Source organism: Pollachius pollachius (assembly GCF_949987615.1).
Source record: "Pollachius pollachius genome assembly, chromosome: 2".
Classification (NCBI taxonomy): Eukaryota; Metazoa; Chordata; class Actinopteri; order Gadiformes; family Gadidae; genus Pollachius; species Pollachius pollachius.
The window spans coordinates 6,920,539-6,943,658 of record NC_136935.1 but is presented as its reverse complement, the minus strand read 5'-3'; the positions used below and the strand labels follow the sequence as shown (position 1 = coordinate 6,943,658).

The 23,120-nt window shown below is 43.9% G+C and overlaps 1 protein-coding gene across 1 annotated transcript in view; it reads right to left on the bottom strand.

Moving 5' to 3' along the window:
• Nucleotides 1-9,118: 9,118 nt before the first annotated feature.
• Nucleotides 9,119-23,120, bottom strand: part of plpp4 (phospholipid phosphatase 4) — a gene marked incomplete at both ends in the record, with an annotated part of 37,370 nt that continues 23,368 nt past the window's right edge. Inside the window, 4 exons of the mRNA XM_079730822.1 lie at nucleotides 9,119-9,336; nucleotides 13,750-13,920; nucleotides 20,811-20,935; nucleotides 21,095-21,158. Of these exons, the coding sequence (XP_079586948.1) occupies nucleotides 9,119-9,336; nucleotides 13,750-13,920; nucleotides 20,811-20,935; nucleotides 21,095-21,158 (578 nt within the window). The remainder of the gene's footprint in view (nucleotides 9,337-13,749; nucleotides 13,921-20,810; nucleotides 20,936-21,094; nucleotides 21,159-23,120) is intronic.

Here is a 23,120-nt window from a genome sequence, read left to right as displayed (position 1 = left end):
TCATATCGATATATTACTTAACAAAGGGAATGGATGCAACCATTTTGCAATCATCAAGACTTTTGTTTTTGGTCATCTTGTTTTTGCCTCTGCTTTGCGTGGGCAGTAGGAACATAGACTTCTGCGTCCCCCCCAGCCAGGGTCTTGCGATGCCTGGGGAGTCCGACGGAGTCCGATTCTGTTCATCTCCTACCTGCACCGGGATGATCTGCTGCGTCTGTGTTACAATTTGCCTTCTAATCAGAGTAACCGCTGAACAGAAGGAGTTCTTTGTACATCTGGACGTGAGCAGGCAGGTAATCTCTGTGTACCTTGGGTCATTTGTCTGGAACTGATTACATTTGAGGATTTAACTGTTCCACTGCTTCTTCTGCTGTTAGGGTCCACGCATTCTAATGTCCACTTTGTAGATTGGGCATTTGATCCCAAGTTTCTCTCAGCTATTATGGAGGGACAAAATGTGTTATATGAATAGGACCAGAGAGGGGATAATCTGGTGAGGCATAACCCTGACACCACGGTAACACACTGATGTGTTATGAATTCTTTACAGTGTGTTCCCTTCGCTAATTAAAACATGATTATGATTATATAAATGATTGCATGCGTAACTCCACTTAATATTTAATATGATTTTGAATGAATGAATAGACTTTAATCAATGAGCTGTGAGCGATATGGTCATCTTTGTGTTCTGCCTTATACCTACATGTTGCCTTTCCTTGCAATTTGTGTTAAGCTTGTATTCTTCATTACAAACTTGATCCAAACATGAATAGCATCTCATTCATTAGAATGAATATTAGTGCAACACTTCAACATGCTAAACTCCTTAGTTTACCCCCTCAAACACCATTAAATTACTATGGAATCAATTGCGCTTTGGAGGAAATTCAAAAAACTGTCTATTGAGTGATAAGACACGCAGGCCCATCCCATTCTAATTAGAACTGTTTGCTAAGGCAATACTCTTTCTCTCAGCAGAAGCCCTTGACAACAAGTATTCCCAATCAGGATTTATACCCATCCCAGATGACTAGTCTCTGAGCAACATTCTTATTCCAATTTCTGTGCTGTCAGAAGCACGGAAGAATCGAAAGAATCTCTTTTGAGGTTCCCGCTTTTGTAACAACCAAGTCTTTTGAGGACAATGCCTTCAGAAAGTCCTCTCCTGAGAAAAGCGTGCTTTATAAGAAAGCACTCTGCAGAAATACCTTGAAATGTTCTAGTGGTTTGACTCTGCCAAGATTTGGAGAACAGCTCTATGTAATGAAGTGCTCTGAGCCGTTTGGCAACTCCGTCTTTTCATTTAATCATTTCAGACGTGTTTCGGCCTTAGTGCACAAAATATTACATTTCCCTTTGCCAAAAAAAACAAACCCCATTGCACACTCACAGATACCAGTAAACGCAAAATAAAACTGATGCAATGAAAAACTGAGAGGCAACAGGAATAAAGACTCAAAATGAAACAGAAGAAAAACTTCCAAAACAGGACTCTCGCTGTCTACCCACACTCCGTCTCCTGGGAGCCAGAGAGCCTTCCTGTTTCAACGGACACTTCCTGATAACTGACTTCTTCCATTTGCTCCACCTCCAGGTCTGCATCAGCTGCAGCTTATTGCACTGATGACTCAGTCCTAGTGAACACCCAGCACTACTGATTACTAGCGCTCCTGATTATGCCCAAATGGCCATGCCCATATGGCCTTGTCCCTGACGGAGTGGCGCCCAGGGTCCTGCACTCATACATCTTTCTAATTGGAAATGCAGTCACTGAACTCCATCCGAGGCCAGCTTTCCAGCTCTTCCCGACCTAGGGAGGACCTGATGTTGGCACCTAGCCATCATCACCGTGCCACACCCTTCGTCACTCACTGCTTACTTACTTGCACTTTCTGTGCCAGAGCAGAGTGAGCCAGTGTGTAGACACTCCCAGTATTTCTTCCACAAAACTAATTTGGCATGTGTGTTTGTGTGTATTTGTCCAGCAACAGGGGGTATTATGGCCTTTAGTCACACTGAGTTGAGTGTTCCTGGTGGATCAATGCAATGCAAGGCAACCTGCTCCACAAAATGAACTGAACTGATTTAGGGTATTTGGTGAATCCAAATTTTGGTGATTTCTTGGTTATCTTTTGAGGTGTGTTTTGCAGTATGTATTCTGTTGCATGCCTCTCTCTTGAGGTCCTGGATATAAAGTTCTTTCTTCTGATTGAAAACAAGTTGAATCATTCATCAACAGTCTGCACATCTTGGTGGAATAATAATGACACTGTCAGAGAAAATAACAGAGGGAAACAAGTGTCATAAAAGTGTCTTTATATTCACAGAGGCATATTATTCTCATGCCTCTGTGAGGCATGAGAATAAGAAAGACTTGCTGGTGGTCGTTAATTGTTGAATTTGTGCCTCAATGCTACAAACATCTTGGCTGATGTAGGTGGCACAATATCGATAGTTGTGGATTGTTCTCCCCGCAGCCTGCCGTTGTTCAAACTGTGATAAAGGCAAGACAAGTGATTATGGAATCTTTTGTTTGCATCTTGTTTGGTTTATTGCTCACTATCTAACGTGGTTGGAATAAAATAAATCCAATCACCTGAATTTAACCCAGTGTAATTCCATTTGAAAACAGTTTGTCATCTGTTTGTCTTCCATCACCTGTAGATTGATGACCACCTATTGAGATATTCAATCCAGAATGAGTTTGCTTGTTTTATGTTCCCTGCCTGGGTTAGCATAGAAAGTCATCGGGACTGCAAACCAGCTCGCCCACTGAGATCGAACCATTCATTGGGGGAATGGTTAATCCAGTAGGAATTCAGTTAAGATTGGGCTAAGAATTGCCCAAGTCTACCCTGATGTGCGCTCTATTTTATACCTGACTTATTTATAATACAGCTGATACAATACTAGAATATGTAATAGAAAGAGTAATAGTAATTAGTTATTTCTATTTCAATTTAGTATAATAACTAGTGACTCACATAATCATACAAAAAATATTAAAAACGGCAAAATACGTGCACAGATTAAGCATAGTTGCAAGTTCAAATCGAAGGTTAATTTTTCTTTATTTGACAAGCCAGAGGAGAAGAACATATTTTTCTCATTTCACCCCTCATTTATTGAAGCTGTATTTGCACAATGAGCATGTTGTGACACCAGTTGGTTTAGTACTAGATATGTGAATCAATAAATGTTTCAACCACACGGTATGTATTATTGATTTACGGTGTAAGGGAATCAGTCATTATTTCAATAGGTCTCTGAACCTGTTAAGAGCGGTACAAGATGTTTTCAAATTAAAGCAGAACTCGTTCGCAACCATCAAATCTGATGCAACATAAAAAACATGCTGTCCACTGGCATATTCTAATGGCCAGACCACTGTAGCATGTCTTAGAGGGACAGTTAGCACTCATGATGGGGGAATCATACAGCAGTAAATGTCCGGGATTAGCCGCATGGGTACTTTAGTGGGAGAGGCAGTGGGTTCATTATTCAAATGTATGTATTTTTCACAAGCAATTGACTTGATTCAGAATAAACATATATGATACAACTCCTGTCACTGAGGAAGACCATGACTGCTGTCTGAAGGTCTCAAAACAGTTCTGAGTCTCAGATGAATAATTGAAAAGTTCCTCCGGTGAGAAAGCTTCAAAACAAATACTCCTGGCCTTTGCTATCTTTTTACTATTCAGCATTTCGCGACAATCCCGATCAATTTCTCTCCCCCTGAGCAAAATCCATATTTTCTGTTGCTTACATTGAAAGACGTTTTAAATTTGTACCCTGCAACCGCCGTTCAGCAGGAGTGTTCTTTGTATCAAAGAGAAGGCATCCATCATGGAAATCAGAAAGATGATGGTGCGTGGCACAGCAGCCAGGATGATTTAAAACGGCTGCAACATGTACAATGCTCCATCTCATCCGTGAGACGGTGATTAATGATATATATAATAGTTAGAGCTGCGTTGGCCAGGACACTATAGTGTGATGTCCTGTCCTAACTTCAAACGAGGACATATTCTATTAACATGCCACTAAAGTTATAGTTTATAATAAATGCTCATCCCTCCTTTCACCAACCTTAAAACCTTTTTTTTTTCTGAAAGCCGAATGGTTTTACACTTGGTTTGGCTGGGTTTGGTTGCCCTGTCAGTTCCTAGAATGTATGCTCTAGACTGAGGGGTAATAGTTATGCATATGCCCAGAAATCCTGAATACTGTTAAAGATTAAAGATTAGATGTGTTTACACTTTAAATATCTTAATATGTTTTCAGATCAGCTACAGGAAAATTGAATATCACTTTTAAATGATGGCTGTGAGTTGAAACCATATACCCTGGCCCACCTTATCTCCCGATCCAGATACATTAGACTTCAAAATTGCAATTAAGCTTCTTTGCCTGGGAGCTGCAATTTAGAATGCAAAGACGCACCCAAGACAATGTTAATGTATTAAAGATATATATTGTTTACCAAATACACAACAGATGTTTATTTGAGATTGTGTCTACGAGCTTTAAGCTAAATGAGGTAAACAAAGAAGAAAACTTTGTATCCTGCTCTCGGTGTCTGCGGAGATGGTGCGGAGAGTGATCCACGGCCAATCCCTCATTGCTGCCTGCTTCAGACTTCAGGCTCATCAATTATTCACAAACGTCACAGTTTATCAGGAGAAGAGTGGAAGGCTGCAAATGAAAAGAATAGGCAAGATAGAGTGTTAATTATTCAAGGGTTTTGCGGCTACGGATGGAACATGAAGTTGAAACCGCCGATGTTCTGAGGGAGTCCAAGCATCCTAGCTTAATCAGAATATGTGTGATCAGAGCTTTGCAGAAATACAACAGGTTTTCCATACGTTTCTTTATGCTTAATATATACAACATATGGCCAGAAAATGCCATACAACAGAAAAATAATTCTATCGTCTCTGGGTCTGTCAGATCCATTTTGTTAGACCGCTGCTCTCATAGTTATCTCTAACTGATAATACAAATGTATAATCACTCTAAATACCAGCATTGTATGGTATCTTGTTTCTGAAGGCGTGAGGGATCTCTGACGATGAGCTTAATGCGTTAAGACAGCGCTGGGAGGCACAGTGAAAGGTACCCCAATGTTAAGTGATATTAGATACTCTTCGATGACTGCATAGCATGTAAGTTGATTTCAACGCCTTGAGTGATCATCCATACCTGCCCCTGGAGCCCTTGAAGGGCAAATCCTGCAGGGCGTTTCCTGTCTTGGGGCCGTATAACTTCTCTGTACTGTTCTGGGATCATCTGCTCATATGAGGAAATCATTGGCTTGGGGTGATCGGTTGTTTTGCATTTTATCTTGAAGATGATTGATTATCATTTGTGTTAATGAGGGCCGGTTCTAATATCACAGAATGAACATATTTTAAAATCATCCATCACCAAGCTTGCCTTATTTGCAAGTTATCAACATTGTTAAAGGTCAAGTTTTACTGTTATCCAAATATTTTAGTTTTTGTATAATTAAGTGAGAAAGATCATATGGTTTAATGACATTGTTTATGTATTTGAAAGATCCTTTTTTGTAATAATCTGAGACAGAAAGAATAGCCCTTTAAAATCCAACATTACTTGCGGGAAGGACCAGATGGCTCTTTATTCAACTCAATGTTTCTGTGGTCTAATAGCCTGGAAGAGAAGTAAAACTAAATCTCTGTGCATGAATAAAAAAACCATTAAATCCACAATGAAAACAAAAGACGTAAAGTTAGAACAGCTTTATTGGAAACACCCAAAAACAAAAGTGCAGCACGACCGACGTGAAACAACACGACACACTACTCCATTAGCAACACGTTGACACACACACACTCGTTGACCCCTATGCATGCGCACACACACTTCCAAAGGCGCACACACACACACACACACACACATACAGACACACACACACACACCTTCACAGGTGCATACACACACACACTCTCACACAAACACACACACACAGCAATCAGTGTCAGTTATGCCAAGGAGTTCACTGAAGCATGGATTCATCAAGCAGAATGAAGAACCAAGGATGAGTTGGACATGTCGAACATCTGCTGCTGCATAATATGCCGTTGTTCATTTACACATAATAATAAGAAACCAGATCATCATATTTATCTTCTGATCATCAAGGTGTACAGTATCTGCTCCGCTTTAATCCTTTAGTCCTCCTGTTGTTTGTACCCTGGTGGCCCCTCGGTGTCTCTCGCTCAGGGGCCACGGATAAAAGGTTCCACTTATCAAGATGGAGTAAGACACGAGCGGTTCCTCTGTTTTCCTTGGTGGTCCGTTGCTCACAGCCGCAGTCCCCTTCTTGTGGTACACATAACTTTATAAACAGCAAAGGATACATCGTTTTCAAACATATTGTCAAGGCCAGACATGCTTAGTCATTGAAAATAGTGGTTTCGCTTCACAAATGGAACTGGCATGCTACATTCAAAGGTAAGGTAAGCTCCTAGTCCTACGTTCTTTTGTGTTTTACTTCTGACACATTTTATTCGTGACTTATGGAATCAAATACCTCTCGTGTTTTTTTTTCCTTCAATCCATGAGATGGTAAAATGGGTGAAAAAACAAAACAAAAGACATCGGATGCGGAATCCGGAGAAAACAAAACAACCAACTCGAAAGAACGTCTTCTTTGTTATTTTCACACAACGGCGCTTTAGAAATAAGCCACAATGCATACACAAGGAAACTCTGCGGTATAGTGCTTACTCGGTGACTACATCATAGGCCTCTTAACCTATGAGACTCCACTGACAAAGCCTCTCTCTCACATGCCAACAAAGCTCATCAGCTTCGCTTTTATACATTTTCTAATAAACAAGTGCAGTGTTGTTGCCGACGGCAACCGGACTCTGTATAGCAACTGTTTCGACACTAGCGATGTCAACCGTTGAACAATGCCATTGGTGGACGGTGTGATGGTCTGTCTCTATTTAGCTTCATGTGCGTAGCCTAGCACCTTTGATAGGTCATGGTAGGACCCTCTTTACAATGCGGGGTACAGGAACAGGAGGTTCACATGTGACATGTGATTGGTTTTGTATTGTATTGCACCAGCCTGGCACTGGTCTGTCACCACTGCACTGATCAGAAGGAACATGCACTCACTAAGACACACACACACACACACGCACACACACACACACGCACATCCACACCCATACATCTACCCATGTCCCGCACACAATTCCACACATACACAGACACAAGCGTAGACATCACATACACACCAACCGCGAACGGACACACACACACATACATATATGCTCAGAAAACTTAAGTTTGATTTGTGTGTGATAAAGTGACTTTAAGTGTGGCTCATCCTTTTTAAAAACATCCCAAAGCCTTGACTCCCTACTAGACTAAATACATCAAGGGCTTATGATGGTTATTGTAAAACCAGGCTAATTATAAACGGTATCAAATATTAATACAAGCCAAAATGAGACACGCGTGTGTGTTCCTACGTGCGCTACATGCTAGTTGTTTCGCTGCAGAGCGTGTCTATAGTTTGCATGTGTCTCCCTGTGCTCTGGGTTTGTCGCACAGCATGGTCATATCAATCGCTATCAAGTGGATTACTCGATAAGGCTGCTCACGCTTATTTAAAGGAAACTAGAAATCTGAAAGATGCAATCTGAAGTTACGGCAAATGAAATGGAAACAGGAAAGCAAAATATTGTCAAGAAGATAATATTTTGTATGGAGATACGTTGTGTTTTACTTTCGGATGTCTGCTTCTCCGAGGGAACAGAGTCTCATTCCCCGTGGCTCCCTCTTTGGCACTTCATAACCGCCAATAATAGGAACCCAGAATTAATATTTGATTGGAGTTCATACCGGCACAATATTCCCCCTTTGCCTTGCAAGTTCCATCTGCCTGTGTTGGCTGAACCGTTCTCAGTTAATATGCTTTAAAAAGATGAAGGTACTACACACCGTGTCAGGTTTGGATTAAATTAAGACATTGCACTTTTCCAAGAGATAAAAGATTAAATTAAAAAAAGAAAACCCCTACTGATAGATTCTATTCTCATTCATATTCAACATGCCGTGGTCATGGATAACTTCTTCAGAAGCAGCTTCTCTGAGCTGCAGTGTTTGCCTCATAAGGAAACAGCTCTGTGGAGAGTGTGTGTGGATGATCGTCATTTCATTCTTTTGGGGTCGATGTTATAAACGGTTTTGTGCAGAGGTTGAGTAAAGTGATACAGAGCGGGAGGTGTCCTATGGTTCCTTGCAGGACACCTCACAGAGTGAGGTGTCCTGCAAGGAACCATATGACATATGGTTGCTGGTTTAACCTGTGCTTCAGATAATTGATTATTTAATGCACAACAGGTGTGCAGTCTGACTCGACGTTTATAGATAGCAAAAACCTAACAGTTCTTATTTATAAATAGTCAATCAAATTATAATAATACTAATGGTATGAAATCATCAAAACCAATAAATGAGAAAGTCTTTGCCTTTTACACATGCTATCTCTTGGAATTTAGCTTGAATCTCACTCCTTATTAGCATTTTGTTGCTATTTTCGTTCACAGGATTTTTTATGTTTTTATGCCTGTATATGTTGTCATGTATTTTTATGTTCCCCTTTCATACAAAACTAAATGTAGACTAACCAGAAGTGATGCAACCGATAATGGATATGAGAGAGAGAGAGAGAGAGAGAGAGAGAGAGAGAGAGAGAGAGAGAGAGAGAGAGAGAGAGAAACAGAGTGATTCAGAATGTGTGTGAGAGAGAGAGAGAGAGAGCGAGAGAGAGCGAGAGAGAGAGAGAGAGAGAGAGAGAGAGAGAGAGAGAGAGAGAGCGAGAGAGAGCGAGAGAGAGAGAGAGAGAGAGAGAGAGAGAGAGACCGAGAGCGACCCCAAAAGAGATGGTGGCCATTTAGCCACCTCTTCTCTACTGGAATGTGTACGATACGATGACTCGTAGTCAGTCAGTCACTGGAGCCGTGTGCAGCGCTGGTGGTGGGCTGAACGGGTCAAGAGGGGTTGGGTGGTGGTGGGGGGCTGCGCCGGATGGCTGATGGGGGGTGGAGCTCCCCAGGGACACTAGTCATACGGGCCCCTCGTTCAGCCCCTCCAGGGGCAGGGTGGTGGAGTTGTCGGTGGGCTGCTCGTCCTGGAGGGGGTGCAAGGTCAGACGCACGGCGGCGGCGTTGGCGGCCAGGCTGGCGTAAGGCAGGTGGCACTCAGCGTTCAGGAAGGGAGGGTAGTGCTGGCGGTAGCAGAAGTACGCGGACAGAAAGCCGATCAGCCCTCCCACCACGGCGTCTGTGGAGGTCAGCGGTAAGTTTGGGGTCATTTTTCAATTCAATGGAGATAACATTAAATTGATCAGAAATACAGTCTAGACATTGTCAATGTGATTAATTGCTATTCTAGCTGGAAACGGCAGATTTTTACACACACCATCAACACAGTGTACAGAGGCCAATTACAGCAACCATCACTCCTGTGTTCTAATGGTACATTGTTTAGCTAATCGTGTTAAAAGGCGAATTGATGATTAGAAAACCCTTGAGCAATTATGTTAGCAGTGCTGAAAACTGTTGAATAAAAGTGAGTCTTCATGGAAAACATGAAATAGTCGGGTTGACCCCGACCTTTTGAATGGTAGTGTATACCGCGCTTTTCTAACCGGTGCCCGCTCAAAGCGCTTTACAAATTGCCTAATATTCACCCATTCATGAACACAGTCACACACCTACGGCAGAGTCAACCATGCAAGGCGAAAGCCAGCTCGTCAGGAACAGTTAGGGTGAGGTGTCTTGCTCAGGGACACCTTCACTCTCACACTGGAGGAGCCGGGGATCGAACTAGCAACCTTCCGGTGACCAGCCAACCCGCTCTACCTCCTCAGCCACCTGCCGCCACAAGTCCAGGATTAACGAAGTCCAGAATGACACGTTATTGGGGTACAACGTTGCGCTATTGTCTTTTAATACCCTCGAGGTGTTGTGTGGGGAGGTGCGATCACCAGAAGACGTCTACTACCTGAAGGCATGAGTCACCGGCTCATGAGAGTTGTGCTATATCGGTGGAAGAGGAGTTGTGTTTGTGTCTGGTTAGTCTTGGGGCCCAGGCATGGCAGGGGGGGGGGATGACGTTAACACGATAAAAGGCATCAGTTTGAATCCGTTACAGGGGATGTTGGGGGGGGGGGGGGGGGGGGGGGGGGGGGGGGGGGGGATCGTGTCATCCCTTCCCCAGCTCTCTCACGTTCAAACTGTTGTCATGGAGCCGGGCACATTTATCACATTGTTTTCCGACTGCTGTCACGCGGGGAAGGCAGATTTATGACATTGTTTTCTTTTACGAGTCTGTCGCATTCCTGGCGAGTCTCTGTGATCACTGTCAGCTATATTTATAGAGTATGACTGTGATTAGTTTGTTGTGGATTTCCCTCCATCGACCCTGCGGAGAGACAGCAATCTGCCACGGTGCATTTCCTGATCCTGATCCCCAAGGCTTCCTCCCCCCTTCCAGGACGGGCGGATGAATACACATTGATTAAACGTATATATTACAGTACATTACAGTACATTACAGTACATCACCCTTGTGGTGTATCGTGACCACTCATTGGTTCGCCTCAGGTTCAACGGGTTGCCTAGCAACGGCTCCTTGACCAGCCTGCACACTGATGATGGCACATGGAGATAGGATGCTGTCGGAGCTGAGGGGTCTCGACTCCCAGCTGAGAGGCACTGGGTTCGATCACCTTGTTGAGTGTCTACCTCTAGGTGTCATCTGTAGGTCATCCACGACATGGATCTGAACCCCCCGTAAGTGGATTAAAGTGTCCACCGCTAAACGGTGTCACTATACACATTTGTTTATTCTGTGGGAGTTAAACACCCACACCTACAGATACACATACTCCCACTCCTACACCCACAGCTACACCTAGATCTAGATATACACCTACCTACCAATAACCACCTGTATTTAAACCCCCCTTCCTCTACCTTTTATACTGCAAATGCTGTAATACTTCAATGTAATAATGTGCAAATTCCATTGTAATTAGGTATTTATTCTGTATTGAAGGACCTCTTAGCCACATTCATTGTGTAACCCCTAGGCATGTACATTTATGCCCTTTTGGCATGACATTGTAATCACTGTGTGATTTTTTATTTTATTTTATTTTATTCTATGTATGTATTGCTGGACACTTTATTCACTTTATTTTATTATTGCATCTTTCTATATTCCATGGGCAGCTGTAACAAGGGAATTTCTCACGTATGGGATGAAATAAAGTTCTTATCTTCTCTTATCTTCTTATCTTCTCTTTTGTCTCTGGAGTCATTCCATACCTCCTTTCCCCCGTCTCTTCCCTGCTAGAGGTCTCCCCGGATCAACAAGAAGGACCCATACAAGAGTCCAAGACCGCAAGATGTCCGCCCAGAGTTCCGAGCTTAGACTTCCTGCTTAGAACATTATCACCCTCATCTATGAACCGACAAAACGTCATACTGTTGAAGGCTGGGGGTGCATTCGTGAACTGAATGAGTGCGTCTCCATTCTGCTCTGCCATGTAGATTAAAATGAGGACGTTTTTCAAACTCCTGTTAAAGAGATAATAGCGTGTGCACTCGGAGGAAACGACCAAGCATCTTATTTTGAAAGGGCTAACCTTCTTTTCTGAGTCCAACCGCTTGAATGCGACACGTTTAATTGCTTTGTGTGTTTTTAAGTGGTCCGATTTTCTGCTGTCTCTCTTGGTTTCGATATATAAAGGCGTGTGCCATATTGTTCACTTTATAATAGCACAAAGGCCACCAGGAGTGGGTGGGTGTGTATGTGGGTGCATATTCATATCGGTATTTTTACCCTAGACTGTGAAAAGTAAAAAGTTGATTTAATTGTTGGTGGGTGTGGTTGCTGTTGATCTGCTATATCATATATTTATTATCATATATTTTTTTATGTTTTATATGTGTACCCTAACCCTACATAACAGAGTGCAGGTCTTGACCGCATTTAGCAACAAACATTTCCAATCAGACTCATAAGGCTAAAAACGGTCAGTAACTTGAAGAGCTGCTTGGAGAGTAAACAAAACTCGCATTGTGATCGTCTCAGCCAAGCTATTTCGGGAAGCGGTCTGCAACCTTTCTTCTGATACCTCGCGGCTTGACCTGTGCGTTGGTCAATGCTTGTTGTGTTGGCATACATTGTGTTCGTGAACCCAGGAGGCCGTGTGTGCGTAGGTTTGACAGAGATCAGATCCTCGGAGTGTTATGTATTCTCGACGCATCGTGCAATGAGACATGGCGAGAGGATTTGACTTAATTGCTTTTTAATTACATTTTCTCATGCCCCTCTACTTGCCTGGCTGCATGCAAACAGACCATTGATTTGTTTTCATAAGAGATGAGGAATGGAGCCAATAATGATTCCTCACGGATTTCCTCTTTGTCTACGACCTTTATGTTTTGCGCTGCAAACTTATCACCGACTTATGATAACAGCCTGTTCAATTTGCTTAAATCTCTCGTCAATCAGACACAGCATATTCCTCCTTTAGAGTGACGGATGCACTGATGAACAACATTAAAAAAAACATCACAGAGGGATGCATCCACTCGCTGACAATCAAACATGTCAACAAAATGTTCAAGTCTGTCTTGGCAAAGCTCAATTCGGCCGGAAGGGACAGGGGGAATCAATAGACTGAAAAGACGTGCCGCTACGATGGATTTGGTGGCACGTCATTCTCTGATTTTTAATGCACACATTGACAACCCTTAATAACGTAATTAGAATTGGAATGCATAATCAAGAAAACTTGAAATCGACCAGCCAATCAAATGATGTCAATCAGTAATCAAATCAAAACTGGTCCACAAATAAGCCTGTCAATCTTGGTGTTGGGAAAGATTTGCAACGTTTTTCCCGTTTTTATTGCATAAATAAGTGTTTGTGCTTCCCGCCGCTCGCTTAGCCTGTGTGATTAAGATAAATACCTCTTGGCGATGGGATCAGGGGCTCTTAGTGATTCTTCCACTTTGCTTCCTCACTTTATTCCCTCATGTGACTTAAGCAGCCCTGCTGACCCTGCTGTTTGAGTTTAGTTTTTCTACATTCAGCTAATTACACACTTCAAACTCCAGGGTAAGGGTCTGGCCATAAGGGTACATTAATTAACCTTTCATTAACCCCAATGAATGGGGAATAATCTTAATTATACAGCACTACCTTAAGGGATAACCTATTAGCATAGGGGTTGGGGTCAGGGGTAGGGGGTAAGGGTTATCCCTAGCCACAAAGGGATGTATCCTGACACTACCAACCAAATATCATACCAAGAAAATGTTCAAGTCTTGGCAAAGCTTAAATCGGCTGGAAGGGACAGAAGGAAATCATTTGATTTTGCAATCCAGGGTTAAGCCTAATCCTGTTAACTAATGTGTAAATTAATACCATAGTAAACATGAACATCCCTACCTTAGTTAACATGAAGACCATTAGTAGTGTTGTAGTAGTGACTATAATGTAAGTTAAATGTTAATGAACAGAATGTTAGTTAATGCCTATTACAGCATTAACTAATGGTAAGTAATGTTTAACAAATATGCATTTATTCTTTAAGTGTTACCCATGTTTCTACACCTCTGCCAGGGGCACGGGAGCCGGTTCTACTGGTACACTGGTTCCGTCTCGCTGGTTGCTCACCTTGCCAGTGGTGCTTGTAGTCGCAGGTGCGGGAGAGGGCAATCATCATGGCGCTGTAGAGGGGCAGCACCATGGCGCAGAGACGCCAGCTCCGCCCGCGACCCTGGTCCGTGAAGCACTGAAGCTTCCCCGCCAGGTAGAAGGAGGTGAAGCCCAGGCCGGAGAACGCGACTGGGGGGTCGAGCCGAGGAGAGAGGAGAGGAGAGGTACAAAAGAAGAGAGAGGTTGAGGCAGGCTGAACGATAACAACCGACGGTGGCTTGGTAAACTAAAGCTAGGAGATAAAAACAAGAAGGATCACTTTGATTTTGTATAAATCGCAGAAAGCCGTAGTGCTGAAATATTGCCCTTATTTCAACTAAGGTGCTTTCCCCAGAGTCAGCTGTTTCGTCCGCCATGCCCCCATTTTGACTCCTGAGGGGAAATAGATGAGCCGTTAAAGGCACTGCAGCGTGTGTCTGAGGCTGGCGAGCTGGAAGCCACGGGTCTGCCACTATGCTCAGGCACCGAGGGACATCAGCGCGCACCAAGGGCCATCAGCACGTAACAAGGGCCATCAGCAAGCACCTACAGCCATCAGCACGCACCTAGAGCCATCAGCAAGCACCTACAGCCATCAGCAAGCACCTACAGCCATCAGCAAGCATCTACAGCCATCAGCACGCACCTAGAGCCATCAGCACGCACCTAGAGCCATCATCTACAGCCATCAGCACGCACCTAGAGCCATCAGCAAGCACCTACAGCCATCAGCAAGCACCTACAGCCATCAGCAAGCATCTACAGCCATCATTACGCACCTAGAGCCATCAGCACGCACCTAGAGCCATCATCTACAGCCATCAGCACGCACCTAGAGCCATCAGCACGCACCTAGAGCCATCACCTAGAGCCATCAGCACGCGCCTAGAGCCATCACCACGCTTCTAGAGCCATCACCTAGAGCCATCAGCAAGCACCTACAGCCATCAGCACACACCTAGAGTCATCACCTAGAGCCATCAGCACGCACCTAGATCCATCAGCACATAACAAGGGCCATAATCATGCACCTAGAGCCATCACCACTCACCTAGAGCCATCACCACTCACCTAGAGCCATCACCACTCACCTAGAGCCCTCACCTAGAGCCATCACCACTCACCTAGAGCCATCACCACTCACCTAGAGCCATCACCTAGAGCCATCACCACTCACCTAGAGCCATCACCACTCACCAAGAGCCATCACCTAGAGCCATCACCACTCACCTAGAGCCATCACCTAGAGCCATCACCACTCACCTAGAGCCATCACCTAGAGCCATCACCACTCACCTAGAGCCATCACCACTCACCAAGAGCCATCACCTAGAGCCATCACCACTCACCAAGAGCCATCACCTAGAGCCATGACCTAGAGCCATCACCTAGAGCCATCACCACTCACCTAGAGCCATCACCACTCACCAAGAGCCATCACCTAGAGCCATCACCACTCACCTAGAGCCATCACCTAGAGCCATCACCTAGAGCCATCACCACTCACCTAGAGCCATCACCACTCACCTAGAGCCATCACCACTAACCAAGAGCCATCACCTAGAGCCATCACCACTCACCTAGAGCCATCACCTAGAGCCATCACCACTCACCTAGAGCCATCACCTAGAGCCATCACCACTCACCTAGAGCCATCACCACTCACCTAGAGCCATCACCTAGAGCCATCACTAGGCACCTAGAGCCATCACCTAGAGCCATCACCTACAGTCATCACCAGGCACCTAGAGCCATCACCACAAACCAAGACCTATCATAGCGTTCTACTCAGAGGTACTTTGATGTCACGACGAAGTGACCATGATGCCACGGGTATGAGGGTCCTCCGCCAGTAGGAGAAGTACCCGGTTACAATCAGGGTAATCAGGGCAATCACGGCACCCGATGGCAATCATGGGTGGCCCTATTTGTAACAGTGCCATCCATGGAAGAAGACCTCACCAGAAAGAACCCGGGATTCAAATATAAGAGAAAACACCAAAGCCTTTCTGTAGCCTTTTCACGTTTGTGATTAAATGTTTAATAATTTGAATAATGCCACTGGACATAGTAAGCTTTTCAAATATTGTTTTTGTGTGCCAAATAAATGCATTGAGACTTTTACAGCATTTTTTGCAACATTTTCTGTACTCCGCGAGACCCCTGTACTTGGCACTATGCCCCTCCTTTAGAGAACTCCCAGCCCAGAACACTTCTCTTCCGGATCTTACAGTGTTGGAGATGGAGCTGAAACAGGGGGCTCACTCCAACTTAAAGTGTAATCCCTGGCCCGACGATTGAACACAGCGGGTGGTTTATGTACTCTGATGCTAATGTCCAATTTCAATGTTCTACCTAGGCCAATATCTAAGGAGGTTGTTGCTGACTCATGTCCATTTTTCTGGCCTGACATCCCCGTTACATCACAAAAACCCAGCGACATTGACAAACTAGCACCAAGCAACAAAGTAGTAAAACTTAAATGGAGCCCTCACTTTTCCCTTGCCTGTATTCACAAGGGACACACACATACCGGTCCCACATATGCAGAATACACAAAACAATCCATTACCTTTGACATAATACAATGTAATTATTTTAAACGAAGAGGATACCACATCATACAACAGCATGTAAAACAGGTAAGTGGGAAAAAAGGCCCTGGAGAATTATCGGCCCGTTTAACTTCTAAAAGTGCTGTAAGTTGTACTCATTTGTTCTCAGCTTGCTGCTGTCAGCTCATTCTGTCTGATGAATGACAAATCTGGAGGCTTTGTTGTTGCGTACAGTGTAAAGGACATGCTCAGCAGTAATCTGGACATTGATTATTGTTCATAATCAGTAGGCTGTTACACATGAAGGGATAAACATAATCACCGGTTCTAAAAGACGCTTTCGTTTGAGCAAGCAGTTTTCTCTGGAATATGTAGAGGCCTAGTGTTGTTCGATTCTTATACAACATTGTAGAAGTTTTAATTGTCTATCAGAACTCTTTGGAGAGTAATCCAGAATCCCAAAGTACAGATAACTGTGCATATTTAGAGGACTCATTTTATAAAAACATAAGTGGCCATGAGAGAGAGCTGGACGAGAGAGAGAGAGAGAGAGAGAGAGAGAAAGAGAGAGAGAGAGAGAGGAGAATGTGTGTGTGCATTGTGTATGTATGAATTGGTGCATGAAAGATATTAATAAGTCTACTTTTCAGTTAAATTATCAGGTAAATTATTCCAAATGTATAAATCTTGTGAAAAATGATGGGGTTAATTAGACAACATTGTTGCATGCTGGCAAGTGGCATTGTGTACATGTGAATGCATCTTGTGTGTGTGTGTGTGTGTGTGTGTGTGTGTGTGTGTGTGTGTGTGTGTGTGTGCGCACGTGTAGGCAGTGGAAATCATTCAGATTTTGAGGAAGTGAAAGGAGAAAATAAAGAACACTATTTTCTCAAATGAAAAATCAATTTTAAACTGTTATCATCCATGCATGAACTACTGGCCCATTTAACAATATTAAGTTATAATGGGTTGATTAAAAATGCAGGAAGATGCAAAAAAAATCAATTGAATGTGTAATATTTATCCAGAGATTGTAAGGATCATGCTCAGTCTTAAGTTTCCAATCGACTATACTTAACCATGAATATGTTGCCTGAACGCTTCGAGATAAAACCACAAATGACGGTTCATTAGGACAACGCCGTCGTCCATAACGAGGCTGGAGCATTAATGAAGTTACATGATTATCCACTGCACCGAAGCGAGAGGTGAAGCTCGCGCTGCTTCTCATTACCAGGACGTGTGAGCACAGCCTGACACCGTGCCAACTCTTCTCATCCATGGGAGGAGCATTCCACTGCTGCTCGCCACGGTTAAAAAAGCATTCACCCTATGGGGGTGGCAGTAGCTCAGGAGGTACAGCGGGTTGGTCGGTCACCGGGAGGTTGCTAGTTAAATCTCTGTCTCCTCCTGGATGAGTGTAGAGGTTTCCCTGAGCAAGACGCCTCACCCTAACTGCTCCCGATGAGCTTCTTGTCCTCTTGCATGCTGGACTCCACCGTGAATGCATGAGTGATGTTAGGAGATATTGTAAAGCGCTTTCAGGGGCCACTGGTAAGAAAAGCGCAGCATAAAATGCATTCCGTTTAACATTTATCAATCCCCCAAATGACTTGACCTATGACCTGTGACCTATAGCCACAAGAAGAGCGGCAGATCCTTCAGAGCGTCGAAACTGCAGCTGGGAACTCTGTTGGGAAATCCACTGTCGTCGTTTTGCATTCTACGCCCGAGGAAGAGTTTGGATGGAGGCTGCTTTCCCATCACTATGGCTTAGTCTTTCAAACGGTGGCCAATCGGAAGGAAGGATGTCATTCTAAGTGCTAAACTAATATGATGGAATGATATGATTCAATCTGAGACGAATTTGGATGGACTTATTGAAAACGTACCGTGCAAAATGTTTGCGGATATTAAATTGGAGATGATTGGTTCTGTTTCAAGGGAATTTAATTAGCTCCCCCGAAGACCGGATGTATAATAAACAGTGAGTTGTTGAAACCCTTCTTAATAAACAATAATTTCTAATGGCTTTTTATTTGCAGAAAATAAACGTTTATGAGAAATAGTAAATTGCATTAAGATGAAAAGAAGAACCTGCAGGTCTGAAGTGGTTTCATTTAGAAATTCATTTTCGTAGTCCTCCGACCTGTCAATTGCAATTTATCTCAGTTTACCATTTTCTTTCTCGGAAAAATAAGTAATCAACAAATCTATCTACTACCTTCTCTCTCTTTCTATCTCTCTCTCTATTTCTAGCACCCATATATCAATATCTATATATATATAATCTATATTTAATCTCTGCCCTTAACACCAATTTTCTGAAGCTGTTGAGCATCTGAGGCAGACAAACAAGCACGCACGCACTGGCACACGCACGCACGCACGCACACACACACACGCACACGCACCTACAGGCGGCGTCTGTGTGCATGGCACACTCCCACGCATGGGGAACAGAGTTATTTTCTGTCCTGTCTCTAGACACGACCATACTGGCTCCCCCCCCCCCCACGTTCCTCGTCTCCCCCGCGGGCCACGGCTCCATCAGGCTATCAGGAGGGACTGAGAGGAATGCAGCACTAGCGTGGCGGAGCCCTGAATCACGGAGCCATCTTCCCCCTCTCCGTCGCTGCCAAAGGGAAGCGGCACAGCCCACACGGGGCCCCTTCATTGGAGGGGTGCCAGGGAAAGACAGTAAACAAACGTGCTGGAGGGAGTTCTGATGGAACGCGCTCAGGTATCACCTTTCAAAGCAAGACGTGAGACCGGCTCCATTAAGTCGAGCGCACCATTACCTTGAACGGGAAATCAAATAGCGTACACTGCGCGCTGCACGACGTACTCGCCTTTTATCCCATCGGTGTGAATGTGATACGTACTGTGTCCGTTTCGTTACCTGCCACTGTTAACATGGGAACCCGGCGACTCTGCTCACCCCTTTCGCGCTTGGACACAGAAAGGTTGCTTGGATTCACAACGGCTAGGGGAGCTCATAGTATGTCGAGCCAAGCAGGTATCCTTTGTTCAAAGGACCAATCACACTTTCATTATATATCGTGTGCTGTATCTGAAGATATCCAACCTGCTGCCAGGTGAAGGCAGCCGCTGGGTCTCTCTCGTGAATCACACTTCAGGGGTCGATATCGAAACAGACGCTCCCACCCCCACCCCCAGAGAGACACACAGACCCCATCAGATTATGATATAGCATGACACGACTCAGCTCCTATTTACCTCCACAGAAATTCTTGCTTTTTTGTGTAAAGCAAAACCTCAAGCATTTCTCCAATCAAAGGTTTAACAAGGATGTAATGATGGGCCTGTCTGCGTCTCCCTTCCTCACTTCTCTCCTCCCTCCCACACACCACATCATTATGTTGTAAAATTGACGCGGCTCCACTGAAACACCTCAAAAGACGGAAGCGATGAAGAGAGAACGAGGCTTCGATTATTGGGACTCGTGGCTGAGGTGACTGTTTGTCCCTGGAGAAGCTCAGAGACTTTATTAGGGACGCGTGCCAAAGCAGACGACTTTATTTTCATTTCTAGCCGAGAGCCGCGATGTCAGTTAGAGGAAAACGCTCTTCTGAGGAAGGAGAAACAGCAGGGAAGTGTAGCAGTGAGGGCTTTATGCTTCGTGAACTGCCTAGCCTGTCGCCTGCGTTATTAAAACGCCACGCATTGTCTCCTCTCCTCCGACCGGTCCTTGCTGCAATAAAGTCACTGATTTTGGTTGAATCACCGATATTCATATCTTTGTCCAAACAAGCACTAGCAATAAATGTGATGGAAAGAACAAGTGTTGTGGAGACACATGAATTATTAAACACATTTTTGGACAGCTTGGAAGGCAGTATTGTCTAAATGGTCACCCAGTTTAAGAAGGAGCTGTGAAACAGAAGGACTGAATTTAATTCCTCCAAACAGAGAGCCCGATAAAAACTGGCAGCCACTCGAAAACAATCCCAGATTGATTCTGAAGAGTGCTAGTCTCATGCCGCAAATCTAACTTTGGCCATTTCACCACTTTCAGAAAGGAACTCCAGCAGCCAACAATGTATGTATTTATATAAACGCCCGTAGCCAGCTATGAGGTCACCGAGTTGCAGACCTAAATTAATTCAAACTGAAATACAACTGTCCACAAAATCAAATTCTCAGAGATGACTAAACGCTTTATTCAGTTGAGAGTTGTTACTTGGTGTCCGCCGTGTGTGACATTTGTTAGCGCATGTGCTTGTCCACCAAAACGAAACCTCGGGACCTCACAATTTTCGGGCCTTGATTGTATGCATACATGTGCACGTAACACTGATAAAATCCACTTCTAGATCTAGAAGATCTAGAAGTGGAGATAGCTCTAGGCTACTTCTAGATCTAGAAGATCTAGAAGGAACACGCTTTAGCTGCATGGACCTCTACTCGAGGTTAAGCAGGTGTGCTAGCATCCCGTGTCGGCGGTGGCGGCGCGGCACTCACAGGAGGAATGGCTGCTCGGGAAGCTTTTGCGGCCCTCTGACACCAGCTCCTGTTCCCCGGTGCAAAGCATCTTGGGATTGATCTGCCCGTCTGGAAAGCAGCGGTGAAAGTAGTCTGGCCTGGGCCTGTCACACACAAAGAAAACACAAACACCCATAGCACTTAGAAACTAATTATGGACAGTTTATGCTTCTTACATAATGTGATTATTTTTGTTTTCGTTTTATATATAATGCAGTTATTATGCTACCAAGACAACAGAGGTTCATGATTGATTAGCATACCTGCCCACGATCAACTTGATGGTGTTTGTGAAGACTCCATTCAGCGCCAGAGCCAGTGTCACAGCTGATCACAAAGAGAGAGAGAAGGAATTGACAAGTTATTGTATGCTGTACGTCCTTGCACTTAAAAATAGTACTTAGCATTGTGTAGCGCCTTATCCTAGCTATCTTTTTGGTATACGGGGAAGGGTTACACTAGCAATTGTAAATGCTTAGCACTTGTTTTTATGAATATCTTTACCGCACGGACAGCGATAAATTGTTGTTTCTCTTTCTTCTGACAAATATAAATCTCTTTGGATAAAAGCTTTTGCTAAATTCCCTAAATGCAAATGTTAATTTAAGATTTTACAACATTTCTTCAAATCCTGATTCCACAGTCACGGTTGGAATCGCATTTCAATTCTAAATGTTCCTAACCACATATCGGAATCAATATGATTACCCACCTTCAAACCTAATGTATCACTGAACCTTTCAGCATTGGGTGAGGCAGATAGATCTGGTATGCACAACAATGCCTGCACTGGAACAACGGCCCAGAAACAACAGTTGTGTGGTGGTTAAAAGCGGTGGACTGACTTCCCCAGCGCCCCGTCTCACCCCATCTGCTCTCCTCTACCGGTGCCAACTAGGAAGTTATCAGAACCAGTGCTCCTTGTTAGTGTGAATCTTTCTGCCCCCTCACACTTCTGTCAAAGCCTGTCCCCACACTCCAAGTAAAAATAGGTGTCTGTCTTCTGTCATTAGAGGACACCGTGGGTTCAGCGAGTGCGTTGCTTTTCTCAGAGAAACGATCCTTTGTAGCAATTACATTTAAATAGCACAGATTTATATTACCGTTTAACAATAGTGATATAGTATAATAGTTCTAGTATTAAATAGTTTATTGCAGCCATGCCTATAGCAAACCACTTGGAATGATCTGGCCCTTGTGGGTAATTCCCAGCAGAACCAGTTCAACCCAGGTTGCTCAGTGGTAACAGTATAGTCTCCCTGGGCGGACAATGCAAAGCACCAGTGTCATATACAGCAGCCTGTTCATACACCGTCATAACCAGGGGGCGTACATACATTTGTTATTTCCGATGCGATTAATTCAGCTGAGAGGGAGGAATGAAGAGTGAGTGGTTTCTTATTGCAGACGAAAAGGGCAGCCTTTAACTCAGGACAAATATGCATCGTAGGTGGAATCCCATCCCATCACTGATCAGGAATCAATAACTTTACAGGAACAGGAGGGGGTCTTCTCCCAAAATATTGTCAGAAGTAAAACAGATCCTCTTACCTACCCACCAATCGATGGCTGCTACTGAGCACACAGCAAACTGTCTATCTTTCAGCTTTGAAACTTTCTACTTTGTAAGTGAGCAATAACCTTCATGCCTCATGAAACTCTGGAATCGTCTCTTTGGCCTCTGTTCTGTACTGTCTAGCTAGGAACAGTGACACAAACAGAATTACAAAACTCATTCCCACGCCAATCCAGCAGCAGCCTTTGGATTCTGATAAAGATGAACTAGTGAATCTTGAAGAGGATTTGGGAAAAGTAAGAGTTTAAACTATCCTTGCCGACTTTATTGATAGAAGCCTTTTCAAACACAATTTCTAAACTGAGGCAGATACATGACAACGTAAATAAATGAGCAGCAGATCATAAATAAATGAATAGAAGAGGGTAACAGAGCAAAGAGAAAACACAGAGCTCGGTAGGGGAAAGGATTGTCTCTGTAGGGCTATTCTAACCCAGAGAGCCAGAGACCGAATTAAGCCCTTTAATGTTTCATATGAGCAATGAAAATCTCTCTACTGCTAATATAATTAAATAAATGTAACATATAGCCCCAATTAATAGTAGTTTGGTCATCATTTTATGAACATGCACGCCATGCGGTTCCGATTGCATTCCTTTGGGGGAATGTTTCAACCACATTACCATTATTGTGATAGACGTTTATCACATTCTCTTTAGCGGCTGATAGTAGCTGGAAATGGAAATCAAACGCAAAATGAATAAGATAAAGGT